The 24,526-nt window shown below is 36.3% G+C and overlaps 2 protein-coding genes across 2 annotated transcripts; both read left to right on the top strand.

Moving 5' to 3' along the window:
• Nucleotides 1-4,763: 4,763 nt before the first annotated feature.
• LOC103402108 (suppressor of mec-8 and unc-52 protein homolog 1) lies at nt 4,764-14,935 on the top strand. Its single transcript, XM_008340848.4, has 16 exons — nt 4,764-5,062; nt 5,432-5,642; nt 6,749-6,901; nt 7,367-7,415; nt 7,952-8,035; nt 9,658-9,761; nt 10,066-10,152; nt 10,241-10,294; nt 10,629-10,724; nt 11,773-11,900; nt 12,250-12,376; nt 12,470-12,529; nt 12,661-12,768; nt 12,952-13,052; nt 13,461-13,512; nt 14,513-14,935. The coding sequence occupies exons 1-16, from the start codon at nt 5,034-5,036 to the stop codon at nt 14,609-14,611; spliced, it is 1,542 nt and encodes a 513-aa protein (XP_008339070.2). The 5' UTR covers nt 4,764-5,033; the 3' UTR covers nt 14,612-14,935.
• Nucleotides 14,936-21,665: 6,730 nt separating this feature from the next.
• LOC103425292 (GDSL esterase/lipase At1g71691) lies at nt 21,666-24,047 on the top strand. Its single transcript, XM_008363379.4, has 5 exons — nt 21,666-22,142; nt 22,544-22,665; nt 22,821-23,060; nt 23,284-23,533; nt 23,639-24,047. The coding sequence occupies exons 1-5, from the start codon at nt 21,713-21,715 to the stop codon at nt 23,875-23,877; spliced, it is 1,281 nt and encodes a 426-aa protein (XP_008361601.3). The 5' UTR covers nt 21,666-21,712; the 3' UTR covers nt 23,878-24,047.
• Nucleotides 24,048-24,526: the final 479 nt, after the last annotated feature.

Here is a 24,526-nt window from a genome sequence, read left to right as displayed (position 1 = left end):
AATTCTTTGTAAATAACTCCATTATCACTTTACCCGTGTTATTAAGACTTACCTCTTCATAAATGCCCCCTTTATGACTTCTTAGGTAGTTCGCTGTTATTGCTGGTGTAGGTCGTTTCCTCGGGTACCTTGCCTTTACTCTCTTCCTTAAGTCTGGTGGTTTGAGCTTATTGGTGGATCCGCCCCTTCCCGTGATTGTTCTTTTATCCTCCTTAGAGTTGTTTATACCTTTGTGTCTGGTGGAAACAGGTCTGCTTTTTCGCCCTTATGTCATCCCTGTCAAACGTCCCTATGATATTGATCTGACCCAGAGCAGGACTAGGGAAAGATGAATTAAAATTGCAAAAGAAGTACAGGGTAGGTGGGGGGATTGAACAGATGGATCTGAAAAATTAATCAAAGGAAAGGTTGAAAGCGGAGAGAGAAATGAAAAGAAAAGAGGGTGGTCATGAGAATTAATGAGCTAGCACAAAGTATAGGATTGGGGGGTTGATTAAGAAGATCAGGGCAGCGGAGAGGAAAAAAGTAGTTGGGTTAGGCTGAGCAAAACAGATCTGAGAATTAATTCAGAGGAAAAGGGAATGAATACGGAGAGAGAAAAAAGGATGGTGAAAAAGAGCTAGGGAAAGGTAAAGGTTAGGGAGACGGGTGATAGAGCGGATCTGAGCTAAGGAAAAAACATAGGATCTCTTACACAAACCCACACTGAGGAGGGACTCTCACGGAGGAGAGATAAAGCGTATGTGTATTAAGTTCTTTATCTAGTTTCAATTGCACACTTTTAGGTCATATATGCTCTGAACACTGATGTTTTATGGGTTCTTCCCATTACTATGCACTCGCTACTTTATATTAAATGAATGTTAGTTTTGGTAAGTTATCCATATTTTTATGCTTCACTTCCCTTTTTGGTTATGTCACCTTCGGGTGATGGCTAGCATGCCTTGACTTCGGTCGTGATGTGTCATGTAAATAAAAGGAAGTTCACTTTTAACGGAATGAGTTTCTGTCAGGGGCATGGGTCGGAAAGATATTTTATTGCGTGTTGGGCTTTTAATTCAGCCCATATCTTTTTATGTTTGTAGGGCCTAATATATGTTAGTTTTGTCCTTTTAATTAAATATAAAGCCTTTTTGGTTAAATAAGAATTTAGGGTAATTTTTAGTTAAATTAAACTTAATTCAAACCCTTTTTATTAAATCTCCCTAAAAATTATAATATATAAGATGTGAAAAATGAGATTAACTTACTGAAACACTCCAAAAAGGGCTTAGGTATTACAAATTATAATATCATACTTATTCCCATGACATCAATATATATAGAAATTATATTTGCATGTGATTGTATCTATATAATTTCTAATAATTATGGACTTGTTAAAAGTGCTTTTAAAATAATTTAAAGCGTTTTGGTGAAATATTTTTAAAACCAATTTATAGTAAAAATTTAAGTGGATTCTAGAAAAGTGTTTTTGGTAAAATATTTTTAAAACCAATATTTAGTAAAATTTTGGAACCCAAAATCAATTTATTTAAAAATGCTTTCAATCATTTTAAAAATATTTCCAAACAAGCCATATAGATGACAACAATATACATAAAGCTAAATCCATGTAGTTTACTAATTACCATAATACAAGGGCAATGCAAATATCAGGATATATCACGTACCAAATTGTAATTGTAGTCTTGTAGACCCTTATATAAAGCACTCCATTTCTTGAACTATATCAAATAATTTTCCTGGTATGATTAAATCTAGAAACGTCAAAGGTCTGTAGTTTTTTTTTTTTACAAAAAAAAAAGAAGAAAAAAGAGAGAAAAAAAAGAAGAAGGTATGTAGTTTAAACTAATTGAACTCAAAATTAAGGAATTAGAGAATTAAAGCTTTCAAACATATCAAACTAATAGATTAGGTATTATTAGTTTAGTAAGGGTTGTTATTTAAGTTTAAGGGGAATTGGATTACAAATGAAAACATTAATTACAGGTATATGTTTGGTGGAGGTGCTGGGACAATGACTTTGGATGAACTAAGGGGGCGTTTGTTTGCCCTTATTAAGTGGGACTGGACTGGACTGGACTAGCTGTTAGTCCAATACTGTATTTATTCTATGCTGAGACTAACATTAATTAGACTAAAGGAGACTAGCATGGACAAAACCCTTCACTAAGAGGTCTTAACGAGACCCCCTAATAACCATGGGACTAGCTAAGACTATCATCTCTCGTCCTCGTCATGCTCAACAACCATTTCCGATAGACTTCTCGTCATCTCAGGTCACCTAGATCATAATAAAATATTAATAATTTATATATTAAATAATATAATATTAGAATTTGTTATTATCCAGCTTCTTAGTCGAACACTGCACCAAACGCTTCACTAAGTTAGTCCAGCTTAGTCTAGTCTAAGCCAGTCCAGATTAATCCTTGAAGCTAGTCCAATCCGAGATAGTCCGGCGCAACAAACGCCTCCTAAAAGTGCTTGACAAATATCTTGAAATATGGATTCATCATGTCCTCTCGGCAAAAGTATCGTTTTTATTTTAATTTAATCACTTACATTATCATTATTATTATTATTATTATTATTATTATTATATCACAATATATAAATTATATTTAAGCAAAAAAAAAATTCATGTTATGTAAATTTATTCGAGGACTGAGTCGTTAAATTTTACCGATGGACGTTTTGTTCCAAGAGATCCAGCTGTGGAGGAACTCGGCACGTTTGCTCTCCAAAGTTCCTACTTATTCATGAGATCAAACATTGTTGTTTTATTATATTGCACATATGTCAACTTAGATAAATGTCCATCAATCTTCCAAAACTGTTTGGCAAATAGTTTTTTTAACTTTTTAAATTTTTTTTAATTTATATCAATGGGAAGGGGAGCTGGCGCGGGTGCAATTGTGAACATGCAAGGTAAGACGTTGTAAAAGAGTCTCTATTGTAGCAAAATGAACATTAACTGTTTAAATTTAGGAAAACAACTATTCACTTGCTAAATATTAAAAATATAATAATAAAACCTAGAGTTATTCACTTGCTAACTATTCACTTGTTTTAGAAAATGAGGGGGTTGGTTTTTTTCTTTTTCTTTTTATATTTTTTTTATCAAAGAGTGGGCTGCTTTTAAATTGTTAATAATAAAATATTTATGAGTTTGCTAAAATAGAAAGTGTTGTTAGTGATGAAAAGTTAAATTGGGTAGCTAAAATAGTTTTTTGACACTGTGATAAAGGGGTTCGAACTCACACCTTCATACAAGAGCTCGACACCTTTCCACTACTGTGATAAAGGACCACTTGCGTTCCATCAACTTAACTAACTGAAATTAATTACTGGGACTTAAATTGCAACAACGAGAAATACAATGATCAATTTTGTAAGAAATTTTCGTGGAAATTAACCTTCTTTCTCTCTTTTTGCTTATTTCTTTTATTTGCGTCCCTTAATTCACTTTAGAACCTCGGTGAGTTGGTGACTAGAGGTGGGCATGGGTCGGGTTGGACCCAAATTTAGAGGAACCGAACCTTACCCGTTGTAAATAGTAACGGGGTGGGCCGAGCTGGGTAATGGGTTTTGAGAATTTGGAACTGGACCTTACCCGGCTCGTTTGAAACGGGCCGAGTCCACTGGTCCAATATCTTTTTTTTTTGGTCAGCCACAGAAAGGACAACCTCGTTGAGTCTACAATTTGTGCTTGAGGCCAGCCACACCAGCAACTTCGGTTGAAGCTGCTGAACCTGACGCATAAATTGAACCAGAGAGACGTCGTCTTCCTCAGGGATCCAAGACCTCCACCCTCGCCATTACAAATTACATCAGTTGATGAGTCAAAACAAAATCTTACATACTCAGAAGCAGATTTTCCCAAAAGTACTTATTATGCAATCACAGCCTCAAAAACGCTAATTTCCCCAATAAAAAACTCGCATAATTCCTAAATCAATCGAAAAGTTTATGCAAAAACCCTAAATTCCTAAATCAGAAACCTTAATTCATAAATTACCTAGGGATTTGCATGATGATGGTGGTGTTCTTGATGGCAAGGATGATGTGGTGGTGGTCGAAACTCGTGATTAGGAGGACCGGTGGAGAGTCAGGAGAAAATGCCACGATGGTGATGGTGGATGGTTGCTATGATGTTGACACAGTTGAGGTCGACTCAGTCACTATGGGTGGGAGGGAGAGCGAGAAAATGTGGAGAGTCGATAGACGGAGATGGGAGCCCGGGCTTGAGATTAAGGTTTGAGACAAGAGAGGAAAGGAGATTCAGGGAGGAGAGAGTCGCCGCCCGCTACGAGTGCTCCAGTTGGGAATTCGAGGGAGAGAGAGTCTGTCGGTGTTGAGGAGAGCAGATGGTGGTGGTTACGTTGAGAAGAGTAGAGATGTGGTGTCGAAGTCAAGATAGAAACCTCGAGGTCGAGGCTCGAATTCTAGAGAGGGGAGAGTTGAGTGAATTGGGTCTGAGAACACGAGGTTGGGAGTCCTGGGACGAGACAACTTAGACAAGAATAATAGAGAGAGGGTGATAGATGGTAGAGATTTAATCAAGGTAAGAAATCAAAGGTCCGAGTTAGGGGCCTATTTTCTCCAATTTCTAGAACCGCACCACCCCGATATTTACCTGGACTCGCCCCGCCCTGGACCCGTCTCGTACCCACCGCGAACCGCATAAATCTGCCCCGACCTGTGAGTCCAGGACCCGTTTGCCAACCTCTATCGGTGACCAAAGTAATTTGGGGCCTAAACACAATTTACCAAAACCGTGTTTTACTCAAACCCAAACCCCTTACGAACAAAAAAAAATAGAAAGACACAACCACTGCGTCCCCCTCCCCTTCCCTCCGCCTCCTTGAAGCCGCAGCCCTCACCCTCCACTACACAAGTTTCCTTACACCACCCAAACTTTCTCTTTCTTCTTCTTCTTCCTAGACGTTGCTGCAAACCCTAATCTTCCTCTCTCTCTCTATCTCTCTCTCTCTCTGTTTCCTTCCCACTGAAACTTCGTCGGCACAATGTCTACCTTAGAAATCGAAGCTCGAGAGTATGTCTTTTTGTTTTTCCTCTTTAACGTTGTATTGCACACACATAAATCCTATGTTTATTTTTTTCTAGGGTTCAATATTTAAGTTCTTGTGTTGTTTTCTGGGCAGACAACTGGAGGAGTAGAGTAGGGTTAAGTTAGGTTTAACTGGGTTATGTTTGGTTTTATTTTTTTGGTAATCATTGGATTCTGTTTGTTCAAAGACAAACAATGCCTGGGAAGTTCGGGGATGTTGTCGAATATGTTGGTTTTCGGTAACAGGGGTATTGACTTGTTTGCTAAAGATTCACTGAGAGTACAACGTTGTACTGTTTGAGTGTACTAGAAAATTCGATGTCGTAAATCTGTTTTATTTTTCTCTCTTTTCAGTGTCATCAAGATTGTGCTTCAATTTTGCAAAGAGAATTCTTTGCACCAAACGTTTCAAATGTTGCAGAGTGAGTGCCAGGTATCTTTGAACACTGTCGACAGCGTTGAGACATTTGTTTCTGACATAAATAGTGGAAGGTGGGATGCAATTTTGCCTCAAGTGGCTCAACTTAAGCTTCCCAGGAATAAATTGGAGGATTTGTACGAGCAGGTTTGTAACAGTACTTACCTTTGAATATGTATATTGCGAGCCTGGTATTAGTCCTTTCACTTTCCGACATGTTTACACTACCGTTTAACTCCAGCTGCTGTGATGTATGAACAATGTTACTTGTTTTGCATATTCTTCAACTTATAAGCTCACTGTCGTGATTTATAATGCTCAGGATTGGTGTTAGTTGTATTGAATATGATTCTTACTGGGCTAGTCCTTTTTGTGTGCGCTTATGTAACTTCCAATTTACATTATGCCAATATTATATGAGAGAATTTCTCCTGCTAGGATGCATGATATGGCTACCGGGATTTAGTGATCAAGGGTTTAAAGTGTAGGACAGAATCAACAATGCACGTTTGATTTAGTTGTAGAACACAAAAGTATATTTCTGATATAGGAAAGTTTTTCAAGTGGCCCATCCCATGTATAAAGGTATATTTGAGGTGAGGAACTAGTTAAGACTCATTCGAGAGGAGAAAGTAGGTTTAAGGTATTCTGAAGTCAGCAATAGGATTGTATTGATATTGTAAGGTGGAGACATATTCTGTATAATTTGAAATATTGAATATGAAAAATGTCCCAACAAAAACAAGTGTACACATAGGAACACACCACACCTAGCCATTGTCTAAATGCACAAATAACATTGTCAACTTCTAATCCCTAGAACCCTTGACGGAATGGATCAAACTAGTACTGATGTAAGAAGGCTCAATCATATTAAAATTTCTAGTACTCTTAGGAATGGTAGCGCCTAATTCTGTTGGTTTTGATCAGATGTCATGAGAATGAATGACAGGAAGGCAAATCAGATCATTGTCTATAAACCAAAGTTTGTGTGGTGGGGTTGGATACTTTTTTCCCATTTTTTGCTGCTGTCGTTGTATGTCTTTGATATGGATTTTTCAGTTTGTGTTAATTTGGATTGCGGAGTTATGTCTTTGTTTGGCCGTAAATGTTAGTATGATCGCTGTGTACCTCTGCCAGGTTTAGTTTGCTCTACTTCCCTGAAAGCCAACTTGAATGGATTGACAGTGGAGTAATTTTTTCTATGTTTCTTCTGTCCATGTTATGATTTTTATTTCTTATGTATTGTGTAGATTGTACTCGAAATGATTGAACTTCGAGAATTGGATACTGCTCGTGCTATCTTAAGACAGACTCAGGTAATGGGTGTAGTGAAGCAAGAACAACCTGAAAGATTCTTGCGACTTGAGCACCTCCTTGTCAGAACCTATTTTGATCCAAATGAGGTATGAAATAGCTTTCGAATAATTATTTGACTCACTAGTTATTGAATTATTGGTCATAATGAGAAAGAATTTCAACCTTTATTTCTTTATTGCTATCTACAATGAGAATATGTGCAATGAAGTCCTGCCAAAAACATGTTAGTCAGTTAAAGGTTCCCAAACACTTGAATGTCCCAAAAACCTTAATATCACAAACACCTGAAGGTCCCAAACAACAGCCAGTACTCCAGAACTAATGACGCATTACATTTATTTATTCAGCTCGAGGAAAAAAAAATGATATTGGTCTGGTCATAATTTTTGTCTGTTCTCCGTAATGCCATCAAATTAGATTGAAGGTTAACTAAATGGTGCACCTGAATCTTTTGCTGTTAGCTCATTCCACTGTCTTGGAGTATTTTGTGCTTTCATTTCAATCAGTATGGTGCTCTATTAGAAACTTAAAGGTTATGTTGTCTGTAACAGGCTTATCAAGAGTCAACAAAAGAAAAGCGGCGTGCTCAAATTGCTCAAGGTTTCACTCCATCTCCCTTCTATAAGTGAACTTTAAATATTTCCAATAGGTTTTTAATCTCAATGAATACATCAGGTATCTCTCCTCTATGATTAGAGATAAAAATTGTCACTGAAAAATCACTGAAGGAACATAATTAACGGAAGAAAAAAACCCTGCACAATTTGGATTCGCTTCAATCTTCAGATAACAGTTCAATTCATAGTTTTGGGAGAAAAAATCTGATATGCTTGCCGCCTGAAGACTTCTAGGGACTGAAATATACTCGTATGGTCATACAATGTCATAATACATTAATAAAAGCAAAGATCTGTTATTACTAAATTTTCCGTTTAGCATTTCCTTTAATTTGTTTTTACTTGTTCCTGTTTATGGATTTAGACCAGGCCTTGGATATGGAGAGTTTAAATTGAAATACAGTCAGAGGTGTCTGACATTGAAATCTGACAAAAAATGTAGATAGCAAATGAAAAAATCTATGTAGTTATTGAAGTTTATGGTCGTTGACGAGTTTTATTTTCTTTTGAATTTCTCAGCACTTGCTGCGGAAGTTAGTGTGGTGCCACCATCAAGATTGACAGCTCTAATTGGTCAGGCTCTGAAGTGGCAGCAGCACCAAGGTGAACTTTTGCATCTGTTATTTTGTTTTGTTGATTATTTGGTACGAGGTTCTCTTTGAAAATTATCCTCCCGTGGAAGAGCTTTAAAGAAAATCCTCTAGTGGATATGTTGCTTAACATTCATTTCTGCTTTCCTGTTTTCTCCCTCCCTCCCTTCTATTTCCATCCTGTCATAGATGAGAGTACTTTATATTTCTTATAGATACCCTTCATGGCTGTAAAATCTATGTTCACTTTTATGCATTGTGAATTTTAGTGCCACTGAAACCAAGTTTTATCTATTCGCAAGAAGTTTTCTCCGTACATGTTAGGTGAGAATACAGAGATTTTTTTGTTAATTTAGCTTCGGCATCTTGCCATGCCTTGTCCTCCTTAATAATTCTTCATCTGGATGGTTCACATATGCATTGAGATGAAAGATTCATGTGCTATATATGTGGATTCCATCTGTGTTTTTTTTTCCTTGAGAAGAAACAAATTTTATTAAATGCAGAGTAAGCAAAAAATGAATGTTACCCTTTCTGTACTTTTGAATGACACTTCCTTTTGTTGAAGTGATTGATGGACTGCTTTTCACCGTACATGTAATAGCTCTTTATCTTTATAACTGTAAGGCCACGTTCATTTGATTGGAATGTTAGAATAGGAATAGAATTTGCATACAATTTCAAGGACGGAATGGCTATGATCGTTTCATTCCACCATTTGGCATATATGTTACGAATTGAAAATAGGAATAGGCTGAAGGACTAACATATTTCCAATTTTACACTTTTTATTGTACAACTTACAAATTTTCAAAACTCAAAAGAATTTTTCAAAATCAGTATCAAAACTGCTGTTATGATAATTGAGATGGCCAACTACTTCTGCATATATGAAATTAATATATCTTTATATAAAAGACCAAATTTATATATACGTAATATTATGTTTGGTATGAAACGAGGACCAGAATCGAGAAGAAAATAAAGAAGACGAACATGATTGCTCCTATTGACATGGTGGAGTTCACCTCCACCACCAGTAAAGAAGACTATCAAAGAATCTATCCTGTAAAGAAGACTATCAAAGAATCTATCCTGGGTTTGAGCCCAATATATCTCAGCATTGCTTGCTGGTGATAAATTGATAAATGGTATTTTTTGCACATATTTGCTACAAGTGAGAATTGCACATGTTCACAGAAGAGTTTCACGAAGTATGTAGATTAAAGAAAAAATAGGTTTAATATACAAAGGCACAAAATGGTAGAGAAAACAGTTGTGGGAGGGTACTTTTCCCAAATTTACATCCCATTAGAAGTACATAATAGAAATTCCATCCTTCCACCTGTTTCAATTCCACCTAGTCAATGTAGTTGAGTTTAGTCAGTTCCTTAACTCTATTTTCATTCCAAGCTAAATAAACATCCAATTTTGATGGAAAGGAAACAAATTCCTATTCCAGGCCTTGCTTACTGCCTAGCAAATGAGGCCTAGGTTAACAGTCTCTTATTAAAAGAAGTGGACTTCTGGTTCACTTTGTATAGGTTTTTTCTCTATCAATATATATTCTAATCAGATTCCTTTTTTATTAACAGGAACAGTCACTTATGTGGTTACTTTTTTTTTCTCTTTCAGGATTGCTTCCCCCAGGAACACAGTTTGACTTATTTCGGGGAACAGCTGCAATGAAACAAGATGTGGATGACTTGTATCCAACAACTCTTTCACACACAATAAAGGCAGGGAGTTTATAAGTAGCATTGTAGCTATATATCATTTTGATACATTGTTCAGTATCCTTTATTGGTTTAGCGTTCAGGGCTCTTAATGCTGGATACTGAACTTCGTTTTAAATCAGATTTTAGGAACTTAGACTACAGTAACATCAATATTCGATGGTAGTTCTTTTATCCATGCATTGGCCTATGAAGAAATTTAAATAGATTAGAAAGATCTTACCGATTTATATTAAGTAGTGGCCTGATTATTTGTAACAATTTCTTTCTGAACTTCTAATCTGTTTTTGGCGGTGTTTTGCTGCAGTTTGGGACAAAAAGTCATGCAGAATGTGCCCGGTTCTCACCAGATGGGCAGTTTCTTGTCTCTTGCTCGGTTGATGGATTTATTGAGGTAGATATGATTAAGATGCTTTTGTTAATATGAAATTATTTGGTGTGATTTGAGTGCCTTTTTTTTCCAATGTTTGTGTCACTTCCAGGTGTGGGATTACTTAAGTGGGAAACTCAAGAAGGATCTTCAGTACCAGGCTGATGTGAGTATTTATTTTCTTTCTGAAGTCTTGTGCATTCTACAACAATAATACATACATAGATATATAATATAAGTATATATTTTCATTGCAATTGTAAGGTTAATTAGTTGTAAAGTTGTACCATTATGACCTTGATATCATTGGTTCTGAGCAAGAAACATGCTATTGGAAGTGGGGATAATGTTGTGTTTTTTACCCTCTCAAAGGTCTGGATGAATGCAACTTGGGCACTGGCCTGCTTGTCGTGTCCTTATACACACACGGACCATGACTCAATTGTTTTTTTTTTCGCAACTTGCCTTCTGCATTTTCTGATGTGCTGTCAATATTGCAGGAAAGTTTCATGATGCACGAGGATGCTGTCCTCTGTGTTGAATTTAGCCGAGATTCAGAGATGCTTGCATCTGGGTCACAAGATGGAAAGATCAAAGTAAATTATGCTCATTTTTCTTGGATGGAACAGTTTGGTTCTTGTTTTTTCTTCTAGAAGTTAAATTCTCCATACATTTTTCTTAAATTTTTGTTTTAATTTCCCATTAGAAACCATCATATGACCACATGTATAGTCAAATAATTAGAGAGTCCTTCAAATTTACTCCCACACCTGTCTTCAAATACTATTCACAGTCCAAACCAGTGCCCTCTAGTACTAATCTGAGCAAATGTTGCCATTTGAATATGGGGATGGCTGCCCTATTATTATAAAACTGATGTTAGTTTTATGTAGTTACTTCTCTTTCAGAGAGTCCATATGATTCTCCCACTGCTTTGTAAGCATTCATTACTGTGTACCCTAATTTTCTTACATGTCACTGGATAAAGTTGGTGTGAATACGACACTTAGGTGTTCCAGAAATTGTAATGAGTGACAAATGGAGTTTTTAATGTCGGATTCTGGTTCTGATTATAGTTCTATTAGTATATCTCCCAAGCTGTAGGTTAAAGTGCATTATGATGTCGTTGCTAGGAAAGATAGATTGACTGCCAAACTTTTGTTTACTTGATTCATCTCATGTTATGATCACATGTTGCTAATTGTTTCACATGGGTTTTCTATACATGGTATTGCTCATTGTATTTAAATTTCTGTTTTATTTCGTGTTATTACATTTTTGTTTGGGTGTTTTTGGAGTGTATAGCCCATTTCATGCAAATGTTCTGTTTGTTTTGTGATTATATTTGTGTGTGGTTGCCTATGGTCAAATTTTATTGTCTATGGTATGAACATAACTCAAGCTGTGTTTGTTGAGATTTCTGAGTATGCTTCCTTTTTCTTGTCCAAGATAAGGACCTAGTATAGTAATTATGATTTGGCGTCTTATCTTGAAGCTAGAAGATAGTTTGCAGAATGTTATTTAATTTTTTTGGTTCCTGTCCATATTGCTACTTAGCATTTGTTGACTTAATTCAGTTTTGATATGTTATACAGTTTTATTGAATTTGTTCCTGAACTTAATTTGTCTAAATTCTTCTTACAGGTTTGGCGTATTAGGACTGGGCAGTGCTTGCGCCGTCTTGAACGTGCACATTCAAAGGGTGTCACCAGTGTTTCCTTCTCTCGTGATGGAAGCCAGTTACTTAGTACATCATTTGACAGCACTGCAAAGTATTTTTTCACATCTCTTGTTGCATATGTTTCCTAGATTGGTACATTAGTTATTACTTTACATGTCAACATTTACTCTATCACTAATATTGTTTCAACATTGAGTTTTGACTGTTCCTACGTTTTCATTTTTAATACATCCGTTGAATTGTATTAGTTATGTAACAGTTATGCATCACTCATTGTCACATGCATCTCCTTGTTTATCACTTTTATGTTTTGGTTACTATGATTTAATGTCAAAAAGTGCATTATTGGCCACCACACGCATCTCCTCTTTTCGTTCATATATAATTATATTTATATTCATTGCTATTATTTTAAAGGTGACTGTTTATGACTGATGTAGAATCCATGGCCTAAAATCTGGGAAGGCGTTGAAAGAATTTCGTGGACATTCATCTTATGTAAATGATGCAATCTTTACAAGTGATGGAGCTCGTATAATTACTGCATCTAGCGATTGCACAGTCAAGGTAAGTTTCTTGCGATATGTATTTTTATCTCGTAGATGCTGTTGTTGCTCAACACCTTTCCATTTTCTGGGGCATAAATATGTTTTTTTTTAGGTCTGGGATTTGAAGACTACAGACTGTCTGCAGACATTCAAGCCACCTCCTCCTTTAAGGGTATTCCTGTTTATTGTTTTAATATTTTATATATCATGAGCTAGAGGAACCTAGCTACATTTCCTTTGAACTTCTGCCTTTTCTTTTATTGTTTTTGCATCTAATATGTGGTTTTTTGTTTGAACTGTTAGGGAGGTGATGCTTCTGTGAATTCTGTTCATCTTTACCCAAAAAATACAGATCACATCATTGTATGTAATAAGACGTCATCCATTTATGTCATGACACTTCAAGGGCAGGTATATATTTTTTTCACTTTTGTTCAACATGTCACAATGTATTTGGCAGGCAGTGATGATTGGTTTAACATTTTTTAAAGTTTGTTTTTGAAAATTTCATGTTTTAAAGCCAAAATATTTTGTTTTGTTGTCAAGTGCAAATGAATTTATTATTACTGAGACTGTCTGATTATCATGGCTTAGGTTGTGAAGAGCTTTTCATCTGGTAAAAAGGAAGGTGGAGATTTTTTGTCAGCTTGTGTGTCACCTAAAGGGGAATGGATTTACTGTGTTGGTGAAGACAGGTATTCCAGATAAACTTTTTTCAAATTTTCATCATGCTCATATTTCATTTGTTTATTTTAATATATGTTCTTAATATGCATGTTTTTGTGTTTGTTATGTATGAAATCTTGCCAAATTCAAAAGATCTCTTATACACTTTGCGGTGTTTATCCTCGTCTTCAAGAGAACTATTTTGTTTTCTTAGCATCATTGGATAGATGAAGTTTTGCTTTTCCAACATTAGAATTCCAAAATTAGAATCTAAGAGATAATTTGGGCTTCTCCTTCACTAGAGTCAGAGCCATTTGTGTTATTTTTATTCCACCAACGGGTACTTGCCAGTTGGAAACTACAAAGACCGTGCTACCTGCTTTGTTCTTGTGATCATCAGCATGCACGGTGCTTACCAATATTTCATCTATTTGCAGGAATATGTACTGTTTCAGTCACCAATCTGGTAAACTAGAGCATCTAATGAAGGTACGTATTTTGTTGATAAAGATTGAGTTGGTAATGAATTTTTTTTTTTTTTTTTTTTTTCCAAACAAAGTACCGAATTAGGTTTAGAATGATATACCTGACGCATATCTGGAATCACAACAATTATTGACAATTTTGTTAATTGACGTATGTATTTTGGTAATGGAGATTGAGATGGTACGGAACGAGGACTTAGAATGCAAATACTTGTTGCACATCTGGAATCACATTAAACGAGAATTTACGTATTTGTTTAAACATGGCTATTGCTCTAAATTCACAAAGTACTTTGAAAAGACAACTGAATGTTCTAGTGATGATTTTTCCTTGGTTGAGTTAAATTGGTGTTTTTCAAACTTCATTGAGACATGGATCTTCTAGTATTTCTAACCAGTTTTGGTTGCTTCACTGATTGAGATCCGATCACTCAGCATTGCGTCTTATTATATTCTTTCTGCTTGGCATGAAACCCTATATTCAAAGGTGTACATCGGTTAAGTTTCATACCTTATACAAATAAGGTGTGAAGGAGAAATCCTGTGTATGTTCGCTTAGATAAATATCCGCCCCGTCTTGTTTAAAATACTAGTAGAGGTATCTGATGACATCTTTGTTTGTGCTGGCCGATATAAGTATTTGGCCCTTGTCATCTATATATACCTGTAAGCATACTGCATGCAGATGACATCTTTCTGGATGTGTATTCATCCTAGATGTGGCAAATTTAAGACAAAGTCTGCTTTGATCCCTGAATGGCTTGTACGGTAATTGCAATTCTTGCCGCATTCTAATTCCAGCTATTTCTGGTCCCGAAACCTGCACGATTCACATCCATGGGTGTGTGCATGTGTGGACGTCTGGGATTACACTGTTGATTGTTTGCTGAGATCTGACTGCGCATGTTAAACGATCTCCGTGTTTACAAAATCCTCTTTTGATAACCTAAAATGCCTAAATGAATGCCAAAGAGTTATTAAGTGCTTTCTATTGTGACTTGCAGGTCCATGAAAAGGAGGTAATTGGCATCAGCCACCATCCTCACAGGAATCTTGTCGCCACATATAGCGAAGACTGCACACTGAAGTTATGGAAGCCTTGAATCTCTGGTGACTTGTATGTACTGTATGTAATTTTGTTTCCGGCTGCGTGAAGTTAGATTGCTGACATGCATATTTGGTTGGCATTTGAGAAACAGAATATAAGCGGTGTCTGCAAAAACTCACTCAGACCCACAGCCCATTAGGACGTTGGATTCGTAACATTTACTCATCGATCAATCATGGTTTGGATATATTGTATAGCTTTTTACTAAGCAACGTCGGTAATTTTGATTCATAACTCGTATTCGTGTTATGTACTCTAGAACCAAGATTTGGCATAATCTGTTTTCGATTAAATCGAATAAAGTGCTTAGTTTTGTAGACATGGTTTGCTAAGTACTTGTGGGAAGAATAGGCTTTGATTCGAATAATTGAAACCGTCTGTTATTTAGCGTGTAAAACTTGGTTGATACATTTGAGTGCAGTGGTCCTCTTACTTAAGAGGGTTCCAGCGTATCATATGACTATCTAGTCTAGCTGTATTGGGTCTTGATAGAAGAGGAGGTTTTAGGTTCGGCTCACACATAGCGAGAAGGATGTAAGAAGTTGCCTCCAATTTATGCTTCAATCGTCCGATCTGAATTCTGCATGGCATCAAATGAACTCCAATCTGACTTGTGCTGTGTTGATGGAAGAGAGTGAATGAGAGCTTTTTGGCATCGATTTATATGCCTTTATTAGTCGGGACTGAAACTGGTGGAACATTGTCCCCCATTTTTGGGACGAACAGATGGAAAATGCTCGAATTTGAAGAAAAATCAAATATAGAATATGAAGAGGAGCTCTGAGAAGAAATCCTGAAACCCAATATATTGAATTAGAGTTGAAAATCGTAATTAAGCCAAAAAGAAACCACACCTCTTTTTTTTTTTTTTTTTTTTTATTAGTACAATGATATATTTTACATTAAGGAGAAGATGGAGTTCAGCTAAGTCACATAATCAACCTAATTTGGTATCGAATTCGCCATCCATAATATTCGAACCTAAAACCCCTTGTATACCATATTGTAGTACTGAGTGGAATACTGTCATTGATTTAGCTAATAATCAAACATGGACTCAAGGCATACTGCCATTGATTGTTGAGTAAGAAACCACCGGTTAACTAATGGGTTGCTAACAAGTTCACCATTACTAGCCCCCATTAAGTCTTCACCCGTTATTTGAAATTTCTTTTGCGAGCAATTGAGTCGTGTTAATGAGTTGAGTTCACTTTGCCAGCTTTATTCCCTAACTAGATGCTTGGTTTAGGTTAAACTATAGATCAAATAGTAATGTAAGTTGTATATGAACATTTTTATTTACCATCTTATTTATCACCGTAAACAAATTTAATTGAAATTTATGTAACAAATAAACACAAATTTCAAATTTTAAACTCATAACGAAACTTGAGTTGAGTAGGGAACAACAAAGTTCATGTTAACTGTTGAGACAAATGATGTACATGAAGAAAGAATGGTCAACTTTGTTCTCCCCGAGAGAATCAATTCTTTTATTTATTTCCTTGGGACAAAAGTCAAAGTGCAAAGGAATGCTGCCCCCTGCTCCACCCTCTCCCAGCAGGTATAACGGCCAACTGTCCCACAACAACACAGGACCTAGGAATTAGGAGTGGCATGGCAACCTCTGAATCCGCCTTCAACACCACCAATCGATCAGCTCTCCTCTCTCTCTCTCTCTCTCTCTCCCCTTTCTTTTAGACTCACACAAAGTTTATTTGCGCAAATACCAAGGCAAATTTGAAAATGTTTTTAAAATAATTGAAATGGTTTCTGATCAAAATATTTTTGAAATCAATTTTTAATAAATACAAGTGAATCTTAAAAAAATACTTGAAGTGTTTGCTATGAGAAAAACATAACTGATGTTTCTCACAAAAAACATTTTAAGTGCTTTTGAAACTCAAAATTATTTATCTAAAAACCATTTCAATCATTTTAAAAACACTTCCAAACGAGTCCTTAATTTATAATATGTGTTTTAAGCATACCCTTCAAAAGGGACGTACACGGCACAAATTCTGTAACAGTAGTGCCTATATATCTAATACCAACAAGAATATGTGTAGATTTTAACTTACGTATTATTGTTTCATTAGCACGAACGCGTGCCATATAAATTGTTTTCCTTCACTAGGATCATTTATCTTGATCCTTGGGCACATCACGTGTTGACTTCTTGCATTCATAACTCAAGGTTCTTGTTAAGAGTTCTGGCCTGCACCTGGATGCATACATGTGAAACATCATTTGGATATGGGGTTAATTAGAGTAAGTGGCCAAATTTGGAGTTCCAAGGACTCAAAACATTTATTAAAAGAAAGTCTTGAAGAGTTCTAGACATGAAGTGAAGATCATCAAGGTTTCATTTCAGCAACAAAAATGGAATTTATCAACTACAACGAATTCCACAAAACCACAAAAAACGCAGATAAATATTTGTCGACTCACATGTTGAGTTTACGTGACTGCACGTATGTCTTGGTTGGTCCTCTCCTTTCTTTTGCGCGCGCGAGTGCTGCTAGTGCACCAGCTCAGTCCCGAAAAATAGTTTTACGTGGAAGAGTAACGCAAGAGAGACAATATGACATCCTATTACTGTACCTTTTGAAGTGGAAAAGCTTACATTATGTTTGGATGAGGGAAATAGACTTGAAATTTTGATAAAAGCCAGAATGTATAAATTGACATGCACCAATTTCCTTGTTTGGATTCATAAACATAGAAATTTAGAATTTCTGCGTGGAACAAAAACCTGGTGTTATATTGGATATTGATTTTAGTCCCTTAATATGTACTTAATTCAAATTAATATTATATTTTTGTTTTAATATTTAATAGATATCTTATTTAATGTCATTACATTAAATTTTAAATTTATTATTATACACATTTTAATTCATTAATTTTATTTGACTTCTTCTAATTAGTGTACCTAAATGTCTGTATCATAATATATTTTACTAATTTAGTGTACCGAAATGTCCGTACCTAAATATATTGTAGTGAATTAGTGACATATATATAAGAAAATATGCAAAAACATAAGTGTACCGAAAATTCTATACTTAACTATATGATACTAAACTAGTGTACCGAAATGTCGGTACCTAAATATATTATACTAAACTAGTGTTGACACATCCCGACCCGGGATGTCCACTAGGACTCCGAATCAAGTTGTGTTGGCCGACACCTGGAGGGTGACGAAGCCATAAAGTATGATGATGTGGAAAATGTGAATAAATTTAAACCTAAGAGTACCTAAATACCAGAATATGCTGGTGAGCGGGAATGAATCCACTTCACACATGACGTTAGAGCATAAGTAAGTACAGTAGAGTGAATTAAGAATCGTACCCTCAAAATAATCTTCAATACTAAGGATCGCCACGAATCTTCAACGATAAGAAAGCTCAACTAATAAAACCTGGAGGGCGAAAACAAAATAAGGTTGAGTGGCCCTGGAAATAAAATTTTATGAGAACCCATATAAAACATTATAACCCCACGTTATAACACCTGTATAATTTCCAGAAAAATCATAAATATACAACAACACAGCATCTCATCAGCAATATCGATAATCATGTGATTAATAACCCATACTAGTACGCAAGTCGAAGTCACCTATAGTGACTTGTACGACTTACCCATATCTCATCACATATGCTAGCGCATCACATATTTCATCGCATATGCTAGCGCATCACATATTTCATCGCATATGCTAGCTCATCACATATCACATATTTCATCGCATATGCTAGCTCATCACATATTTCATTGCATATGCTAGCTCATCACATATCTCATCACATATGCTAGCTCATAAGTTGGAGTCACTTCTAGTGACCTATACGACTTATCCATAGCTCAATCAGTATACCTGCACACGAGTCGGAACCACCTAAAGTGGTCTGTACAACAGGACTAGGTGTAAATAAGTACGCTCAAGTGCTACGATCACGTGAAGACTGTGCGAATAATCACGGGTCACCTATGAGTCGTAACCACCTATAGTGGTATGTACGACAGGATTGTGCACCTACCTTGGATCCAAGGTGAGCATAAGGTGCGAGAGGTGAACATCACGTGAAAGACTGTGCCCTGGCCACGGACGGGAGCACTAACACCGGGGTGCAGGTTTATGAGCTCTAAATGCATCTCATGTGACATATACAACTCATAGGCAATTTGTACTACAATGTCGGAGTTGCCTAAAACATAATGTGATCATGACTCAATCATTTCAACTAATATCATAACTCACCTGAACTTACCTGTGTGTTCCACATTCATCTTCGCATTTCAAAGCATTCATAATAATTTTGTGCAGGTAGTATACACATGGATATGCCATAATGTAAATCTAAAACTCAACCATATCATAGTATTTTTCCAATATATACATACATACATATATATATATATAATGCACAATCTATAATGCCCTACTCCTGAATTATTTATTTTCAGAAATAATTATCGGGGATAAGTGTAACTAAACACTAGTTTAATTAACTATCATTACTTACATTTCCTTATTTCAGTTTCTTGATTCCTTCCACATTGATTTATGAGCAACATCCAATCACTAAAAACATAAGGTTAAATCTCATATTTTCACCAATTTCCTTCACATTGCTCAATTCCCAAACAAGGTTTTTGTTTCAAATATTGTATGGCTGCATCTAACATCTCGTTAGACTGCCTACGTACCCTAAACAAGGATCAAGCCATTCGTAGTTCACATAAGTACTTCAAAGCATTCACAGTAATTATACGCAATAAGCAATTTATAAACGTTGTGGAATTGTCAATCATATATATATATACATACGATAAAAAGGAAAAGACCCACTTACCTGAGGTCCGCACTACGACTCCCTAGCACGCATATCGAGACATCACGAACCATCGTCGCCTATAACCAATTATCAAATCACATCTCAGAGTTCGTACTGATAAAATACACAATTTACATAAACACATCCCTATGTAATTCGATTCGGAAGATCCACATCATGGATTTCCGATCCCTTACTTCCAAAGATACACATTATACTTCTAGAACAACATCCTAAAGTTCCATTACGATCCAACGGTCGGATCTCCACCAATTGCCAAAACTAAGTGGCGGTTAACCTTTTATTTCATGAACTTACAAATTCAATTCAGGAAGATCTGTATATTGGATTCCTAATCTGTAAGTTCCTATGGTCCTCAAATACTACGTACTAAAACATATTAAATTTTGGTGACGATCCAACAGTCGGATCGTCAATTCACATAAATACCTATTAACGTATCGTAGAGAATTTTGATTCTAACAATCAACCTACGTCATACAATTACTAAAACTGAACTCAAGGCATCTAATTAGCCTAAGAATAACTTCGACGGCCCCCTAGCCACGCGCCGTCATGGGTGGCGGTCGGCCGCCCTAACTGGCCGGAAAATCCAACTATTTCCAAAAATTACCAAAATTTACAGGAATGAATATCTCAATGATTAGAGTAACTTTCATACCTATGACCAAGGCCAAATAAGCCGGGAAGATCTTCAATTTCATAAAAACCCGTCAGAAACCTTACACTTAGGTGTGCTCGATTCGACCTCCAAACTTGCTCCGACGCCTCCACCACTGCCTGGGCTTTGTTCCTGGGTTCTAGAGGAGTGTTCTAGTGGTGGTAATTGAAGGAGATGGTTTCACGATTGATGGATTTCGAGCAAGGGTCTCACGGCACCCACGTGGTTTATTTCAATGATTTACATCCAAATCCCTTCCAAATTTGGGGGGAAATGGAAGAGGGGAGATCAAGGGATGATTTCTAGGTGAAGAATGGGTGACTTCGTCGAAAAAAGTGGTGGAATCTAGCTGAAATTAGAATCGGGTCGAAACCGGTTTTGCCGTGGGTGTACGGGTCAGCTGGGTGGGGTGCTCCACACCTCCCTCCTTTCCCTCCTAGTTCTTCTATCCCATTCTTCACTCTCACTCTCCTCCTTTCCTGATTGGGCAGTGCCCATCTTCTTTCTCTCCCTCTCCACTTCGCTGCCATCATGCAGCCTTCCTCCTTTTTCCCTTTAATTTTTCTAACCCCTCAATTAATAAAAAAAATAACAATAACTATAAGAATGAATAGAATAATGAATAACAACCCTTACCACCGTACTTTTGAAATACGGTAAGGTAATAGTTCATACGCGTCATGAACTAGCGATCAACGAAAATCAATACTCTCGCCTCTAGGGTATTCTCATGAATTCACATTTTAAAATTTATAAAATCGTAAAATTCGGGACGGGTTGTCACAAGTGTACCTAAATATTCGTACCTAAACATATTATACTAATCCAGTGTACCGAAATGTTTGTACCTAAATATATTGTAATGAATTAGTGGCACATAAGAAAATATGCAAAAACATAAGTGTACCGAAAATTCTCTACGAAAATATTTTCTTATAGAAGAAACTCACCATAATAAGAATTAAAATTTATAATATTTTCATAAATCGTAATTTATGAAACGTAATTTATGAACACCATAAAATTATAAATAAAAAAGAAAGACATTGAATACATATGCTGGCATTAAATAGAGTCTAGGGACTAAAATTAATTTTTAATCTTGTATAAGACATTTTTATAAACTTCATCTTATTTAGGAATTAAAATCTAATTTTCTATTTTCTTAATAATTATAAAAAATTAAGAGTATAGAATGAAATTTTTTAAGTGCTAACCGTTCTTCCAAATTATACAACAGATATGGATGCTCAAGCTAGCCTTAATAAACTTAGCCAATTATTTACGTGTTAATTTTGTGCACCACCTAATTAGGGTTGAATATTAATTCGTTGCATGGAAATGGCTATCAATTTACAATTGTGTGAGTGTGTGTGTGTGTGTGTGTGTGTGTGTGTGTGTGAGAGAGAGAGTTGGAAAAACTTCAAGAAATTAGAACAGCGGTAGGAAAAAGAGAAGGATGCTTGGGAAGGGAAATTTTGTATTAAATTACTGCAGCTGATAGACGTGAACATTTATTACCTTCACAACCACCACCTTGCCATTCCTATTAAATCATCACTGCATGCTCCTCCTGCAAATACAGCAACTACATTTCTTCTCTCTCTCTCGCTCTCTCTCTCTCTCTCTCCCCCCCCGACCATCTCAAAACATCAATATTCAGCCATTGATGGCTAGGCACCTTCCAAGTAGCAGTATTAGGTTGTTCTCTTTGGTTATTTTGGTGATGGTGGTACTGGAAGCTGGAGAAGTTTGGTGCCTAGACGTGAACTTATCATCACCGTCAGCCGGTGGCGGTGGCGGTGGCGGTGGGAGGAGATTGTTGTCAGAAACGGTGCCTGCCATGTTTATATTTGGAGACTCTCTAATTGACAATGGGAATAACAACGACCTTCCGTCATTTGCCAAGGCTAACTATTTCCCTTATGGCATTGATTTCAATGGCGGTCCTACTGGCCGTTTTTCTAATGGTTACACCATGGTTGATGAAATAGGTCTCTCTCTCTTGCCTGCTGCTTTTATGTTATTTTTTTATTTTTTTATTTTTTTACCTTAAGGAAATTGGTCGTTGCTTTTTTATTTTACTTTTTGGTTTTATGGGTACTCTATTTGCTTAATATAGAATAGACAACTTGGGTTGGTATATGATTTGATATTAATCTCCGAAATTTTTTAGTTAACCTACTTGTTAATTACACATAAATGAAGTCATGGAGATCCATGTTATTTGCTCATTCGACTAATTAAAGGGCACCTTTACATTCCTCATTAGGGCATAAAAACCAGGCAATACTTCCATAAAATGATGGGAAAAAAACTTAAACATTCTTGTCATCTCTCTCTCTCTCTCTCTCTCCTTTTAAAAAAAAAATTAATTAATTTGATCTTCCTGCAGCTGAACTGCTAGGACTTCCCTTGATTCCTGCTCACTCTGAAGCTTCTGGTGATCAAATGCGCCATGGAGTCAATTATGCATCTGCAGCTGCTGGAATCCTTGATGACACTGGCGGAAACTTTGTAATTAATTAACCACTTCATGCTTCAGAATTTAATTAACTAACTAACTGAATATATTTATCTTAAACTTCGCATGGATTTGGCAGAACCATAGCTTTGCATGTTTGATCCGAAATTATTTCAGTTGAATTATTTGTCACAATTGTTTTCTGCAGGTGGGAAGAATACCTTTTAGTGAACAAATAAGGAACTTTCAGAATACACTTGATCAGATAACAGACAATCTTGGTGCTGATGATGCTGCTCGATCGATTGCCAAGTGCATCTACTTCGTTGGAATGGGCAGCAATGACTACCTAAACAATTACCTTATGCCCAACTATCAAACTAGGAATCAGTACAATGCCCAACAATATGCTGATCTCTTGGCTCAAGAATATACACAGCAGCTCACTGTAAGAACTTCACCTCCTTAACTAGACGCTCCATATGTTTAGATCTTATAATTATCTTACATTGCGTATTTGAAGCGTTATTGCATCATATAATCGATGAAAGTTAGGGGCACTATGCGTACTGTAAATTGGTTTTACGTTGGATGCTCTAACTTTAACAACACATGCATAACTTCTCGTACAATTACCTAAGCATCCTATTAAAATATGTGACATGTTCCAGAGACTTTACAATCTTGGTGCCCGAAAATTTGTCATTGCTGGATTAGGGAGAATGGGTTGCATTCCAAGTATTTTGGCCCAAAATCCAAGTGGAACCTGCTCGGATGAAGTGAATCGCCTTGTTCTACCTTTTAATACAAATGTGAAGACAATGATCAACAATCTTAATACCAACTTACCAGGCTCAAAGTTCATTTACGTAGACATTGCTCGTATGTTCGAAGACATGCTCCTCAATTCTAGATCCTATGGTATGCTTGCTACTGTATATTTAAGCTGAAGTCATTCCTGATTGAACTTTAATTATGCGTCTGTCGACACTAGCAATTTCAATATTTGTGCAATTCTGTTTGTAGGATTCAGCATTGCAAATCGTGGATGCTGCGGTATTGGGCGTAACAGAGGCCAAGTTACATGTCTTCCTTTCCAAACACCATGCCCAAATCGAGACCAATATATCTTCTGGGATGCATTCCACCCGACATCAGCGGTGAACATCATAATTGGGAGGAAAGCTTTCAGCGGGGACCGTACCGAGGTTTATCCCATGAACATACAGCAGCTTGCCACTCTTGACATTGAAAGCAACCAGTAGAAAGTGCGGTGGTTCAAATTTACCATTTGGTTTTATCTTTCTATTTTGTTTCTACTAATTTGTTCGAGTGCTGCAGAGAAATGTTACAAATCTCGGACTTGTACTTTATTGGTTTTGAACTTTAGATTGTTGTTTGGAATTGGCTAGTATTAGTAGCAGTAGATTATCCTTTTCTTCTCTCTTTTATTATACATTTTATTCTTTCGCTCCCAGTCCCAAGTCCAAATAAAAGTGGAAAGAGAGGGCGTTAAGTAGTCGACAGACGGTACTCCATTTTCTTGTCAAATCTCTATGATTTATTATACATTTATTCTTCTTTTTTGTTTTTCATTCTTTCGTTTTTGTTTCCTCTTTCTTGGAGAGTTGGTAGATTCATTATCCCACCATGATCTTATGAGATCAATAAAATAGTAAACAAGCCCTATGGGAACCTTAACAAATATAATTTTGGGCTTTTGCAAAAATAACTTTCTCAAAATTATCTTCATAGTCAAAATCACTTAAAACACACTCCCTTTAACACCGTTTTTAGTGGAAAAAAAATGAAAACTGTATACGAAATTAACAATTGACATGTGTTGGGTTTTTTTTTTTTTTCTTTCGTTTGATTCGTATAGAGTTTCTCACTAATCTTAACAAAGATGGCTAC

Source organism: Malus domestica, chromosome 15 (assembly GCF_042453785.1).
Source record: "Malus domestica chromosome 15, GDT2T_hap1".
In the NCBI taxonomy this organism is placed as follows: domain Eukaryota; kingdom Viridiplantae; phylum Streptophyta; class Magnoliopsida; order Rosales; family Rosaceae; genus Malus; species Malus domestica.
The sequence above is the reverse complement of the archived record's forward strand: the minus strand, read 5'-3'. Positions and strand labels throughout refer to the sequence as shown.